The sequence below is a fragment of the Culex quinquefasciatus genome, chromosome 2, assembly GCF_015732765.1.
Source record: "Culex quinquefasciatus strain JHB chromosome 2, VPISU_Cqui_1.0_pri_paternal, whole genome shotgun sequence".
Taxonomy (NCBI): Eukaryota; Metazoa; Arthropoda; class Insecta; order Diptera; family Culicidae; genus Culex; species Culex quinquefasciatus.
In genome coordinates, this window is record NC_051862.1 from 116,627,194 (window position 1) to 116,642,415 (window position 15,222).

At 43.5% G+C, this 15,222-nt stretch overlaps 2 protein-coding genes across 4 annotated transcripts in view; one reads left to right on the forward strand and one right to left on the reverse strand.

Moving 5' to 3' along the window:
* Window positions 1-15,222, reverse strand: part of LOC6048638 — a 57,545-nt gene that overhangs the window by 2,756 nt on the left and 39,567 nt on the right. For all 3 annotated transcript variants that reach the window (XM_038256122.1, XM_038256123.1, XM_038256124.1), the window contains 5 exons: window positions 11,305-12,339; window positions 5,862-6,443; window positions 5,464-5,591; window positions 879-5,401; window positions 608-813 (listed from right to left, as the gene is read on the reverse strand). In XM_038256122.1, coding sequence (XP_038112050.1) covers window positions 608-813; window positions 879-5,401; window positions 5,464-5,591; window positions 5,862-6,443; window positions 11,305-11,579 — 5,714 coding nt within the window. In that variant the 5' untranslated portion in view covers window positions 11,580-12,339. The remainder of the gene's footprint in view (window positions 1-607; window positions 814-878; window positions 5,402-5,463; window positions 5,592-5,861; window positions 6,444-11,304; window positions 12,340-15,222) is intronic.
* LOC119767463 lies at window positions 168-15,146 on the forward strand. Its single transcript, XM_038256125.1, has 2 exons — window positions 168-427; window positions 14,906-15,146. The coding sequence occupies exons 1-2, from the start codon at window positions 174-176 to the stop codon at window positions 15,054-15,056; spliced, it is 405 nt and encodes a 134-aa protein (XP_038112053.1). The 5' UTR covers window positions 168-173; the 3' UTR covers window positions 15,057-15,146.

A 15,222-nucleotide genomic window follows, 5' to 3' on the forward strand; every position in this document is an offset into this window, starting at 1 on the left:
CAAAGGAGGGACAAAATCGCGTTGAAATCATTTAGTGTGTACCCGATTTTGCGTAGTATTTAAGCAAATCAGTCTCGATCCTCAGCATGAAAGAAGCGTAGCGTGCCTTGAAGTGTGTGACGGATGGAGGTGGAGGAGTTTTCATGCCATATCCGTGAATCGGAAGCGAAAAAATGATCGTTGAGGTCACCGGAGCTGTGGTCCGAGAAGGAAAAGTGGAGCAGAATCTGCCCAACCACAACAAGTTCAGTCAGCTAGCGGAAAACAAAAACAACAACAATGCCAGCCCAGCAGGAGTAGTAAACAAAAGCAACCAGCTGGTGGTGAAGAACACCACGGACACAACGGCTTTTTACAAGCTCTTGAAGATAGTTGACGGATGTTACTTTGGTCGCCCATTCCCGAGTTATCCCGAGTCGGAACCAAGGTATGTATCCAACTTTAGTGTCCAAGGTTTTCACAATTTGCAAGCGCACTTGAAAAAGTTCAAAGTGGAATTCTACACCCAAGGACAAAGACTGGGTCGTTGTTCGCGGTTTCCCCCTACTGGAATTTTGTCTCCCGATCTAGTTTCACTCATGAGTAAAAAAAATCTCGATCAACTTACCAATTCTGCATGATCGACATGAGGGCCTCGAGACCGACGTGGGACGCGCACGTAACCAGCCAGCGGACCATCTCGCGGCGGCGCCAGTTCAGGCAGGTCAGCGTCATGCGCATAACCTGAAGACCCAGCTCGAACGCGACCCCGAGCAGCGTTTGGCTGCGGGGGCCGTTCTCCGGCGTGGCAAATCGGAACGCGTCCTGGGCCAACTGAAAAGAGAGAAAAAAGGGAGCCTGTTAGAACGTGGTTCCGGCTACTCAAGCGATCAAGTTACCTTGAACAAATGCGACGAGCTATGGATGTTGCGACGGGCGTTTTCCAGCACGGCCGACAGCCGCTTGGTATCGCCCTTGGCCGCACTCATCATTGTCGAGCTGAGCGAGCACTGTTGCGTCTCCAGGTGACCGAGTGTCCACCAACGAGGGTACGGCGACTGCATAAAGTTGTTGTGCTGCATCTCGATCCCGTTGATCGAACCCTCGTTCACGTTTTCCAGGATGGGGAATCTCATCGCGCGTAGACCGATGTTGAACGCCAGATCTGGATACTGGTTGAGCAGCGATGCGAACAGGAACCGTGCCAACGTGTGCATCGGAACGGACTCTGGATGAATCATCTCACCCAGGCCGCTGGTAGGACCACCCTCCAACAGTTGTATGCTGAGACTCTTCAGCACGTCGATCAACATCTGATCAAGATCAATATTTCTCAGTCGTGAAATGAGCTGATCCTGCTGTTTGCAAACGACGTGCTGCGCGTACAGACCATGGGGCATAATCCGCTGCTTGCTGAGGGCAAGAATGGCCGCCTCGAAGGCCAGCGTCAAGTACGTTTCGTAGCGATCCTTGCTGCCGGGCACCGGAATGTGACGATACTTGGGCGGAATAATGTTCACATCTTCCGGTGCTGCCGCATTGCCTTGGCCGTTGGCACCGATTTCATACGCCATCCGGCTCATTTCGTTGACCATCGCCTCCGGCATGATGCATGCCTCGGTCAAACAGTCAAAGATGCAGGCGATCGCGTCCAGCGGGAACTCCACCTCGCAGCCGACACTGCAGTCGATACACTTGGACAGACAGTTTGGCTTGCGGTTGATCTTGATCGGATCCAGCAGGGAAGTGACTTTGGTCGCTCCGTAGCTGCCGCTCGAGCTTGCTTTGGACTTTGAAGATCCACTGCTGCTGCTGGTACCGCCAGCTTCACCACACTTCTTGTGCAGGGCACATTCCGGTTGGTGTACTTTCACGGCGGCCAAGCTGCCAAAGGACGGTCCCGCTGCAGCTTCGCGACTAGACGACGACGAAGAAGAAGAAGGTTTGGCCTTCGATGAGCACCCGTTCATGTCGCACTCCTGGTATACCGGAGGAGGTCGATCGTACGGTTTGGCAACGCACCGGGATGTGCTTGGACCGGGCATCGGTCCTGGCATGGGGCCGCCGTACATGGGACCACCGTACATCGGGCCGTGGTGACCTCCCGGGTGTATGCCGCAGTTGCATGGCCCTGGTAGTTGGGGCTGTGGTGGCGGTGGCATAAACTGGGACGATGAAGACGAAGAGGAGGAGGAAGATGATTGTGGTGCGGACGATGGACCGGCTGCCGACGACGAGGGGCCTCGGGAAGCTTGGATCTTGCAGCACATGTTCTTGATGCAGCACTGATTTTTATCGTGCTGAGCGCACGACGGAATTGGCGGCCTCGGCATGGCTTCTTGGGGATGGAACGGTGCCAGAGGTGGTGGTGGGGGAGGAGCTGGATGCGCGGACGAGCTTCCTGGGACCGCCGGTGGCGGTACAGGTTGCGATGACGGTCCTGCCGTGTCGTCTTTATGTACAGGACAGTTGCATTTGGGGCCCATCGGGGGCGGAGGAGGATGCTCGGCTCCGGGCATAACCGCTGGTGGCGGCGGAACGGCACCGTGGTTTGGCATATGCATATGGTGATGTGGCCCCGCCGGTGGCGGAGGCCCAATCAGTGGTGGCACATTTGGAGGCTGATGGCCGTGACCGTGACCGTGGTGGTGATGGTGCATGTGGTGTTGAGGCGGGGGCATGTTGAACTTCATGTAGCGATAATCGCGACTACAGTGCGGCTGCGGGTTTCGGAACATTTCCGCTGGCGGCGGAATGAATGGGTTGCACTTGGACGAGTGACAAATCATCCCGTTCCGGCTACTGCTGCTGCGGATCATGCTGTTGTAGTAGTTGTGCTTCGATGAAGATGAGCTTGAACCAACCGACTCGTAATAGCATTTGATCTGTAGACATTTGGAGCAATCTTTTTTCATTTGAGGATGCTGCTGGAACTGTTGCTGGTGTGGCGGCACCGGAGGAGGCGGGGGCGGCGGAGGTTGCATGTGACTTTGGTGTGCCGGGCATTGACAGCTTGCTTTGCTGGAGGAACTTGAGGACGAGGACGACGACGAAGAGGGTCCTGGAACGGGAGGAGGAGGCATCTCTCCCTTCCGGGACGAAGACGATGAAGAAGAGGAGGAGGACGCCGACGATGAACTGGAAGGAAATTGTTGCGGCGGTTCCACGGGCTTGCTGGGGCCTGGACAGCTGCATACTGGTTCCGGGACAGGCTTAACCTCTGGGATCTTTGGTTTGTGGCGATGCCAAAGTGTTTGAGCATCACGCTGGATTTCACGCATGGTGCGAACCACGCTTACGGATAGCCGCAGGGCGGCCTCGATGTGGCCATGAGAGCGAAGCGAATCGATCCGGGCCGCAGTCATCGATATCTGTTCGTGCCACAGCGGTTGACCAAGCGTGTTGAAGTTCGTTTTCGAGCTTGGACTGTTGCTAGTTGACTTGCTAGATCCGGCTATTTGCACCGAGTTTTGACTGAGCAGTGAATAGCTTTCCGATTCTAGGATGAACTTCAAGTGGTCATTATCCCAGGTCATGCTGACGGCGTCCAATGCTTTGTGGAAAATTGTCCGAGGAGTTTTGTTCACGTTCTTGCCGAGCCAGTTTCCGTTGTTCAGCTTTAATCGTTTGCAAGGTCGTGCGTTGTTTTCAGCATTGTTGCGTTCGTTGGCCAGTGCCGCCTGCGGTCTTTTATTGTTGCCATACCCCGCTGCTGCCGCCCGCGATGGACCCGGTTGGGGCTCTTCGGCGTCGTTTTGGTTGACTTTGTTTTGGTCCTCTTCCCGAGGAACTTCCTTATCTTCGTTCGCTTGACTAGACTGGGCCGAATCTTCCGGTTTTTGTAACTTATCTTCACTGCTGCTGCTGCCACCGCTGCACGCGCCTGGTTCATTGTTGCTACTGCAAGAAGCAATCAGACTATCGCTATCACTATGGCATTTACAGTCGTCTGCGGGCACGGGCACCGAAATTTCCGCCACCGGCTTAGAGGCCAACGACATTCTTCCCAACCCAGACGGTCCCGGTACGGCAAGGTCTTCAAACGAGTTCAGCACGCTGCCGTCCTTTCGCAAAATATCACAGGTCTTGTTGTCTACCTTATCCTCAGCGTCACCGCCCAGTTCCACGGGTCCCTCGTGAACCAGGTCGAGTTCGTTCTCCTTCAACGGTTCGCAGCCTTGGTTGGCGTCTTCCGTCACCATGAAGTTGGACGCTTCGCAGTCGAAAAACTTGCTGGGTTTGAGCTCGTCGAAGAACACGGGTCGATTGCAGCCGCACTTTTCTGCCCCGCAAATGCAGGGGTTTTTGCTGCCACTGTTGAGTCCACTCGGACCGGCCATCGCTGCGTCATTGTCGACGTCCATCGATTCCCGCGAGCTGTCGTCGTTTTCCGGAAGAATCGGATTAAGGCGACTGTTTTCATTCAGCAAGTTCAGGTTGATGTAATCGTTTTCCTCGGGCTTGCCCGCTTCGCCGTTCACACCAAAGTTGATGTCCTGCAGGATGTTGGCAACGTCAACGTCAACGTTACGGTTCTGTTCGTCCGGGGCATTTGCCGCATCGGCGCGGTCATTTACACCGTTTTCCGGTTCATTCGCTTCTTCCATTTCCTCGTCAGAGTCCGAGTCCGACTCGGAACTATCGTAGTTCTCAATTTGGCCGTTGTTGTGACCCTCCTGAGGCGGTCCGTTAAAGTGTTGATCATTGTAGTTTCTGCGGTATTGATCGTTTGCGTTGGCATTGTTCTGGTTGTAGTACATCATGTTCCGCAGGTTGTTTTCCCGGAAGAAACGGTTACGATCTCGCTCCCGCTCACGGTTCGAACGCTCCCGAATGCTCTCCCGGGTAGAGGTACGCAAGTCTGGATCTTCTTGGGGACAAACATCGCTTTTGGACCACTTTTCCAGCAGGGCCTTCCAGTGCAGTCGTTCTATCTGGGTTGATTTTGGGTTCAGCACGATGCAAACCCAAAGCGCTCCCAGCTGATCCCACAGCTGTCGGCACTTTTCCGTCATCGGAGTTCCGTGGTTTTTCCACAGAACCAACCGGGGATCGTTTAGGAACTGTTCCGTGATGAGCGTTAGCATCCGCGCTCCGTTCGAGTCCTGGGCGCGCAACATTTCGCGCACCTTTCCAAAAAGGGAGTTCAAGTGCTTGCTGCTGTAATAGTAACTGCCCTGGCCGAGGTAGGTCTTGACCGCTTCGCACACCTGCGACTCGTCCAGATGCCACGAGTGATCGTCGTCTTTGGAAGCTCCGGCCGTCGGATCCGGTGCCCCGCAGATCGAGTTGATTTCCGACCTTTGCTGCAGGATTTCATCCGCTAGGCGCTGAGCCGTCGGCAGGACTTCGGTGTGATGTTCGGAGATCAAGTATTGGATAAACTTTTGCAACTGTTGGCGGTTCATTTGTAGTAATGTTTCTAAAAGTAAGAAAAATGTGATAAGACCTCTGTCTCTATCGAATCCAACGAGCATAATATACCTGATATAGGAACTCTTAATTTAACGGTTTCGGCGTTTCGTATCCTGTACAGAGCTAACGCAACGACATGATGGCACCAGAAGATGTCCTTGGTATCACAGCTGCACGTGACCGATGTAATTTTACATCTGCAAAATTCGATTAAATTACTGCCATGTCTATGTAAATATTCTCTTGTTACAGCCTACACCACACCAAACCCCATGCGGGTTGCACCGGTATCCGATGACAAAAAAAAAACCCGAGGCTCCCCAAACCACGGCCATCAGGTCCACACACTCAATCACTCATTCTCATCCGTCCGTTCTCGTTTACTCGTTTTTTTTCATTTATTCTTTCGGAAAGGGGGGGGGGGGGCGCTCATACATAAAAACGCACACACAAACACGCACACTCACCTATCGAAGCTGACTGACACTTTGAATTTTTTGTTCTCTTCCATGTGGCCCGCACCCGAGCCTGAAGATGACGAGGTTGAAATATTGTTAAATCCATCACGATCAATATTCGGATTATTGTTGTATTGTGGTGGTACTGGTTGGGCAATCCCGGGTGGGGGCGGAATAACCACCGCCATCGCGCCCGCTGCCATCGGTGGACCACCCGGGGGACCACCGGGCGGCGGTGGCAATGGGGCCGCCTGGTGCAATGGTGGGGGCGTCAAAGGGCGATGGTTGTGCGGATTATGATGATGATTATTGTTTCCGATGTAGTTGTTATGCGGGTGGTGGTGGTGATTGTTGTTGACGTTGACGTTGGCGTACGGATGGTACGGCAGGTCATTACGGCCACCGGATGGGACGTTTGACGACGACGACGACGACGAGTGTCGGTGGTTGTGATTTGGCGGGTAGGACCACACGACGCCGCTGAGGTGGAAACCAACCTGCAGAACGTCCTCGACGCAACCGGACTCGACCAGCTTGAGGCCAGCGCAGAAGCTCAGACTTTGCGGTTCGACGGAGTTTATCGATGAGACCCTGTGAAAAAAAAAATTCAAACCATATTTAATTACAAAATTTACAATGCAGACACTAAGTCTGAACTCTCTAACGACGGTACGTTATTTATTTTTTCAATTTCAATTTGGTTTTATTTGTGAATAATCAAGTTACAGTGAGTTCATTTAGGTACAAAACAGAGGTTTGATGTTCCTTTCAGCTGTGTTTTACATCGTAATTCAATCGAAAAAATATTACTTATAACTATGGAATAGACAACGGTACGTTATTTAATTATCGCAATTTATTTAAAAAAAAGTTTAATAAAAGTTTACTGCAGTTTAGTGTTTTGCTAATAGAAAACTATTTTAATATTTCACTAATTTTTTAACAATTTTTTTACTATATTTTTTTTTGCTTCAAACAAACATACATTTATCACACATATTAAGAACAGTTTTCAGATCGGCCAATGTCCAAAAAATCATAGAAAATCGATAATTGAATATAATGATTTGTTTTTACCTTCATGTGAAAGCTTTTTTGTGATCTTTCGATTGAAGTATCAGCCAACTATATTTTTTTGCAGTTTTTTTTGTTTTAAATGTAGAAAAACGTGTTTCCCAATTAGACTGTGATATTAGTCGTTTGGATTTTCGCATCGGCAGCCGACACTGAACAATATTTCAGTGAAATTCAAGTTCCAGAAGATGCATTGGACTATCATTTAAAACATTGTGTCTCAATTTCAACAAAAGTGGATAATCGTACGAGGTTAAATTTAGTCAGGCCAGTAAAATCGGTAAAATCAAATGGTGAGCTAGTGAGCTAGTTGTGCGGCCACACAAAGAGTTTGAAATGGATTTAACCTCGCGGTTCTTCTCAACAAAAAGGTTCTAGTTGATAGCTCTTTCCAAGGGGGCCATAGTTGATCCATCGAAAAAACGTTACTTAATCCACCCTTAGGTGGTTGGCGCCTTCCTCACATTTAAAGGGTGCTACCAAAAATGCAAAAAGTGCGTAAATAACACTTAAGTGCTTATAACTTTTGATAGGGTTGTCAGACCTTCAATGTTTTGGACGCATTGGAAAGCTCTTTTGCATACCTATCCAACAATAGGTCGCATGAGAGATCCGGACAACGTTTTCATCAACATATCTGAGATCCGGCCTCCAAAAAGCGTATAAATAGCACATAAGTGCTTATAACTTTTGATAGGGTTGTCAGATCTTCAATGTCTTTGACGCATTGGAAAGGTCTTTTAAATACCTTTCTGAAAATGTATAGCATGACGGGTTTTCTTACAAAAACCACCCTTTTTACAATCTTCCGGACTTTTGTTAAAATCGTTTTTTAGCATAACTTTTGAAGTACTTAACTAAACTGCATAATTTTTAATAGCGACTTATGGGACCCCAAGACAGATCGAATGACGCCAAAACGGACAAAATCGGTTCAGCCAATGTCGAGATAATCGAGTGACAATTTTTTGATCAACATCCCACCACACACACAGACATTTGCTCAGAATTTGATTCTGAGTCGATATGTATACGTGAAGGTGGGTCTAGGAGGTCTAATTGAGAAATTCATTTTTGAGTGATTTTATAGCCTTTCCTCAGTAAGGTGAGGAAGGCAAAACGTTACATAATCCACCTTTAGGTGGTTGGTGCCTTCCTCACATTCATAAAGTCAATACATTCAGTAAAAATAGCAACATTCCCCCTTAACATTTTTAACAAATCAACTTTATTACTCATATCTTATGATAGGGTTCGCAGACCTTCAATATTTCTGGCTCATCGGCAAGGTCTGTTAAAAATTCTATTCAACGATAGTTCGCATGGAAGATTCAGACAAGATTTCTATCACAATATCTGAAATCCGTCCTCCAAAAAGTGTATAAATAACACTTAAGTGCTAATAACTTTTGATAGGGTTATTAGATCCTCAATGTTTTAGGCTCATTTGAAAGATCTTTTGATTATCTAACCAACGACAGGTCACATGATGGACCCGGACAACATTTTCATTGAAATATCTGAGATCCGGCCTCCAAAATGTGTATAAATAACACTTAAGTGCTAATAACTTTTGATATGGTTGTTAGATCTTCAATGTTTTGGCCTCATTGGAAATACCTTTCATACCTCTCTGAAAATGTATAACATTATAGGTTTTCTTACAAAAACCACCCTTTTTACTATCTTCCGAACATACGCCAAAATCGTTTTTTTTAGCATAACTTTTGAAGTACTTAACTAAACTTGCTGATTTTAAATAAAGACCTAGGGGACCCCAAGATGGATCGAATGGGACTAATACGGTCAAAATCCGTTCATCCGATCAGGAGATAAACGAGTGACATTTTTTTTGTCCACCCACCTACACACATCCACACAGACATTTGCTCAGAATGATTCTGAGCCGATATGTATACGTGAAGGTGGGTCTACGAGGTCAAACTAATAAGTTCATATTTCGAGTGATTTTATAACCTTTCCTCAGTAAGGTGAGGAAGGCAAAAAGTTGTCAGAAATGTTTTTTTACAAAAAAAAAATATACATAGGGCTTTAGGACATGTATGTTAATTCGAATTGAGCCCTTTTCAAAGTTGTAATCTTGAAATCCAAAAATATTTTTTAGAAATGGATGAAAAAATTTCATACGGGATTCACTTTTAACATTTAAAATTGGATCAATAGTTTCCAAGATAACATCGAATGAATACAGAAGGCCGAATTGGTAGCACATAAAATTATCGTTTCGTTTTCGTTTTACGGAGCAAGGTGGGGGACGCGGCCTCAAGTCAGTCCAAGTCCGGTTTCTTGTGAATTGGTAGTACATAAAATTATCAACAATTTCCAAAAAAGAAACCTCAAAATGGCATTTATTCAAAAACATTAAATCAAAAATCCAGGAAAGTACTTTTAAATTCCTAATTCAATTTTACATTCAGAATGATCTTTGATTTTTTTTGGAGGAATTTTAAATATTTTCCAACATCCCCTATAGCGCCAAAGCCAGGGTGACCACTCAAATTCCATTTTCAAATTCCCGACTTTTTCCCGACTTTTTTCCAGACTTTTCCAGAATGCTCAAATAATAGACATTTCTTATCTAAAGAATGATTTCAAACAAAAAACTTTCTATAAGAACAGTCAATATTAACCAGCGAAAAAAAAATCACAATGAATTTAAAAAAAAAATCCAAATATAGATATTTTTTTGTAAATACAAAAACTCAACAATAAATAAAAAAAAACACTTCAAAAATGGAATTTCATTATTATGATTCAGAGTAGAAACAAAAACAATTTATCTTTGAAAAAATAATCGAAAGTTCAACAATACTTATAACTTCCATGTTATTTTTTAAATTGACAAACGTATAGTTTTGGATACTTCGTTTCAACTGAAAATGACAAAAAGTTAAAGATAACTGAACTTATAATTGCGTTCCTATTTTTTCAAAACTGCATCATATTTTAAATCAAAGAATGATTGAAACATAATTGCTGTTATTATTCATTCAAAGGATTTAGAAAAATGTCAAGGAATTCATAAAAAAAAGTTTTTGATAAGTTCCCTTTTTAATTTTGTTATTTTCGATATTAAATTTTCTAATAAATTTTAATTTATCTAGTGGTCAGTATTTAACTTTTTTTCAATGAAAATTAAGTTAATTTTATGTTTTCCCACTTATTTTAAGCAAAATAATTGAAGAAACAATTTTTTAAAACAATTTTGCAATAACTAAAAACTTCTTGGATTATTTTTTTGCAATTTCAATATTTTCTATATGTTTCCAAAACGTAAAAAAGTTTTTCAATTTTGGATTTTATTCGATATTTAAGTTTTCCAAGAACTGAAAATCAAGTTTTATCTATTTACCCATACTCACAAAAAAAAAGTTCAAGGGCAACATTTGGAAAAAAAAATATTTTAAATTACTCAATAAATTTAGTTAAACAATTAAAAATATTCACCAAAAAAAACCGGTGACAAACTCAAGTTGGAATCTGTTACCAAATATCCAATTATGTGACAAAATGAAATAGAATCGTAATTCTAAGCTGGCCATAGGCTCTATTTTTATATTAGTTTTTCATTAACTTTACCTCTTGTTTGATGAACAAAAAGCAAAGCAATCATTTGATTCATAAAAAATATTATGAAAATCTGTGTCAAAGACTCCAATATTCATTAAGATTTTGAATGCCTTTAAAAGCTTTTCTATACTCAAATATATTGAAATAGTGAAAAGAACCTTAAATTTAAAGTAAGTTACTAAAGCAGAAATGAGTGAATTCAATTTGAAAATTTTACAAAATATTACAAAATTATTCAAGAGTTAAAACATAATTTTCAATCAAGTATGCTCAGAATTCCCGACTTTTCCCGACTTTTTGACAAAAAAACATAAATTCCCGACTTTTTCCCGATTTTTGGCGGATTTTGGCGAATTCCCGACTTTTTCCCGACTTTCCCGATTTCCCGACTTGAGTGGCCACCCTGACATTTTTGACACTCATACAAAAAATGACAAATATCAGTGATAATCTGTTACGAATTGTTACTAAGGGGGGATCAAAAATCCCAAATTTTGCGTTAAGTAATAAAAGAACGCTCCCAAAGCACTATTCTCCTATCCCTCGTTCATAACCAAAATTATTATTGAGGCACAAAACATTAAAAAAAGTACTTAGTGTTCATAAATGTTGCGCTTACTAATGCCAAGCACTGAACTCTGGCAGAAATGAACTTCCCGAACAAAACTAACATTTCCCAAACACGGCCTTCAATTTCAAGCACCTAGTACATAATCACTACAAGCCGACATAGATTAAGTAGTCCGAGGCCATTCCGGTTATGTCTACGATCCTTTCTCAAACCTACCTCGACAGCGAGCTGTACATGCAGATGTCCTTCTCGTTGCGCGGAAACGACCAGTAGATGATCCTCCGCTGCACCGGTTCCGGTATTCGATCATACCGCTCTTCGATCTTCTGAAACGGTTCATTCTGAGCCACCAGCCGCGCCGTAATGTCCAGCAAGCTGTCCGGCTGACGCATCGGCCCATTACTGCCCATCATTCTATTGCCACCTTGATTACGACTGCAGCCTGTACCGGCGCCTCCGGAACCACTAGCTGCCGACTCACAGCAGAGCATTTTCTTATTCCTTATTCCACAGCACACAGCTGCGGCTAATTAGATAATCCTTTCACGTTTGCACGAAAACTGAACGTAATTCCACAGAGAGCGAGGGAGTGTAGTTTAACATCCTGCCGCGGCCATCCTGCTGCTGCTACGGGGGGTGGTTTTGCCACTTCTTCTACTCTTCTTTGCAGGGGGGAAAAACTTTACACCGATTCTTCGACGAATGATGCGCGCGGGTTGTGTGTAATCCCTACATCTTTCGGCTGCTGCTGCTCGCGGAGAACTGCTGTTCCTCCGAGCTCCGATGGTTGTGGTGCTGGTTCATGTTCCGCACCGTCGTCGGCAGTCTCAGCCGAGAGAGCCAGAAGTTTTAAATTTCCTCCACACACAGGCAGGGGATTTGATTCGGGTGTTTTTACCGACCGTCAGCGTGGGTAATCGTCGTAGACTACAACCTAGAGGGCCAATGTGTTGTTTACCACCCCGGAACCCCCTGGGCAGGAATCGCCGGATCGCGATGGTAGTGGTGACACTCACCTCTCCTAATCTACCGAGAAAGCGTGAGAGGGAGAGAAGCTGTCCGATTCTCTCCTCAGAACTCTCTGCTGGTGGTGATGGCCACCACGGCACGACGGATGTGCTCCCGGAGAACCGTGCGTTGGTCTTGGTGTCCGTTTTATCCGAACATAGATGATTCAATTACAATGAATTTGTATTTTTAGTGAATAACCTGTTTGTCCATCAACGGCGCTGGCAGTGGCTGAGAGAGAGTCTGAAAAAAGAGAGAGAAGATAGAAATTAGTGACACAGCCTGCTTTGTATAATAAAAATATAAATTTACGGAAGAGAAGTAAAGAAAAAAAAAACAACACAAACGGCGCGCGCTCTCACAAAGGAAAGATGAATAAACCGGTAATTTGAGAGAGCGCAACGAGAGATGAAGCAAAAACGTGGAAGGGAACGAACCGGTCGGCGCCGTGTGCCAGAACGAGATGCAAGCAATAATAAAGAGCTACGAGAGATATAAACAAAATCAATTTATCACCGCACGTGAATTAAAATATAAAGTAGGTAGATAGACTTATACAAGGCGACGGGGCGAGGAGACGGTGGTGAGTGCCGACCCGAACGCCGCACAACAAAAAGAGAGAGTGAGGCAATTTGAATAATATGGATGTTATGTTTTATGAAAATTTATGATTTGATAAAAATAACAGGAAAAGATGACGCTGCTAGGCTAGCAGGCGGTGAGCAGGCACACACTTGCGGGTTGAGAAATACGATTCGAGCTACAGAAAATTTGAAACATTTTGTGTGAAGATTCTAGTCGAATTTGTTCGATCATTTTTTTCAGCTCGAGTCGTACAGTGAACCAAAGAGGCTCTGCCGAATAGGGGAAATACGACGAGTGCTAAAAAAATCGTGCAGTTTTTTTTTGCAGTTCCAAAAACACTTTTGAATTGAATTTTCAGTGAAATGTTTGTTTATTCGCTTTTTAATTGTATTAGGTCAACTTAAAAACCAAAACGATGTCAAAAAGTAATACTTGTTAGCACCCTACAAAGAAATTTTCAGCACCGTTATTATTGGTGCCGATAAGAAGCTCATTTTGTCACTATTGTTATTTTTTTTGTACAACGTTTAAACACACGCTCAAAAACCATTCCCGATCACTTTTTTTTTATTGTAATATAAAAAAATGTTTACACTTGATAATCCGAAGTTTCGACTTTGCTGAAAAAATTTCGTTCCTGGAACAAATCCTGTCATTTTTGCAGCTGTCTAAAGTTGAGGTACATTTTGGCCAAAAAAAACCTCTCGAAAAATCAACTTTTTAAATTTTTTGTTGGAATTGATCAAAAAGTACCCAAATGTTTGAAAATCTCTACATCAAACATTTTAGCATGTCGATACGATGCCATCGAACAAGAAACACTGTTGGATGACTTGTTTTTACCATATCTTTGTATTTGAGCATCATTTTAGTTTCATTTGACCCAATTTCACCCCTCCCCATTTTAGGTAGAGTCCATCAAATTACACCATATTTTGGGAAAATGTTAGTAAACTATCTAAGAACAATTCTACGATAAAAGATTTTCGATGTTATTTGAATTGTTTTTGTTATTAAGAAATTACGAGAGATGTGTCGTTTTTTGACCCATAGTCACCCCCACTGACGGTATATTATAAACTTATTATTAACTTATTAAAAACTATGGTCCCCTTGGAAAGAGCTGTCAAGCAGGACAGTGAAGTAGGGGAAATATACCCATTTTAAGCACACTAAGCCGTTCGACCAATTCTCATCACTTTTGCCGTTTTCCGCTATTAAATCAACATTTTCAGATGTATCAACAATGATGAGTTGTTTGCTCACTTTTATTTGAGCTATTGATTACTTTGGAACAGTCAAAAACATTTTATTTAAGCTGTAATTCATGATCAAAGTGCTGATAGGCCGATAATAGAAATAGGCTGAGAAAGGGTATAGTTCCCCTAAGTTAAGAAAACAAATATTCAAAAATCCATTCCAAACCCTTTGTATTCGTACAAAGAGCGTCCAACCGTTCGGCCTTCTTGCACGCTATTTTGACACAGTAGTCTGTGTTTGGGAAGTCAATTCACCAACTTTTGGTGAATTGACTTCCACTCAAGAAAATTTTACTTTTGTTCTGCAACGTGCTTTCAAATATATGAATTTGAGTTTTGTTTCACTGCAAATATTATAAAGAGTTTTTTTTTATTCTGAGTTGCAAACCATTTAAGCAAACTTATTTAGGCCATTTCGCTGCTTCTAGCAAAGAAAGCTTGAGTGGCTGGAATAAATAATCTCGATATTCAGCATACGAAATCGGACCGCCATCTTTGATTACATATTCCCAGATCACTTCAGGGGTTACTCATCAAGGCTGTGAAATTGAGTCTTTTTGGAGAGCTGGAGTCGGTGTCACAAAATCGGCAGGAGCCAGATTTTGTCGCACTTTCACGAAATTAGAGCTAGTCGAGTATGAAGCATTTACAATTTTATGCATTGTGAAATTTTTTTTAGGTGAAATTGTAAAATTGTCTTGGTGAAATTGTTTTCTTTTAATGAAGACTTGTTGTGCAGTTCTGTAGACCAAATTACGTAATAAAATCATGATTATAGAAAAGTTTTATGAAGGTGGCAAAGGAAGTATTCATTTTTACATGGTTTTATTATAATTTTCAAAATCATATCATTTGACTCCCTATCCCGTTACCCTTTGAATAGCCCGGACATTAATAAATTATATCAAACTTTAAACAAGCTACAATATTCAAATGGATTTTTTCTTGTTTCACACACTCTCCAGGGACATCCAGCAACTGCTGCAGCTGCAAATTAAAGCTGCGCGCAATCCCGTTCGATTGCAACTGGGGGGTTGCAAATCGCAATTCAGTTCAGTTCCAAGTACCAAGTACAAAACGTGTTCGCCTACCACCGATCCGGTCCGGGCGCTATAAAGCTAGCCAGCTAGCAAACAAACGTGAATCGTATAAATAAATAAATCTTGCATATCCATAATTAACGAATCTAAATTTACCCGAATATAGCAGCATGGCAAACGACCATATCCATACGGACTCACACGGTCATAGGGACAGGCTGCTAAACCGACAACATATCGGT

What these genes read in the sequence shown, in the direction of transcription:
- LOC119767463 (XM_038256125.1), top strand. Translation starts at nt 174, where the DNA reads ATGATCGTTGAGGTCACCGGAGCTGTGGTCCGAGAAGGAAAAGTGGAG. An exon ending in TATCCCGAGTCGGAACCAAG is followed by an intron (nt 428 to 14,905) that starts GTATGTATCCAA and finishes CACACTCTCCAG; the next exon opens with GGACATCCAGCAACTGCTGC.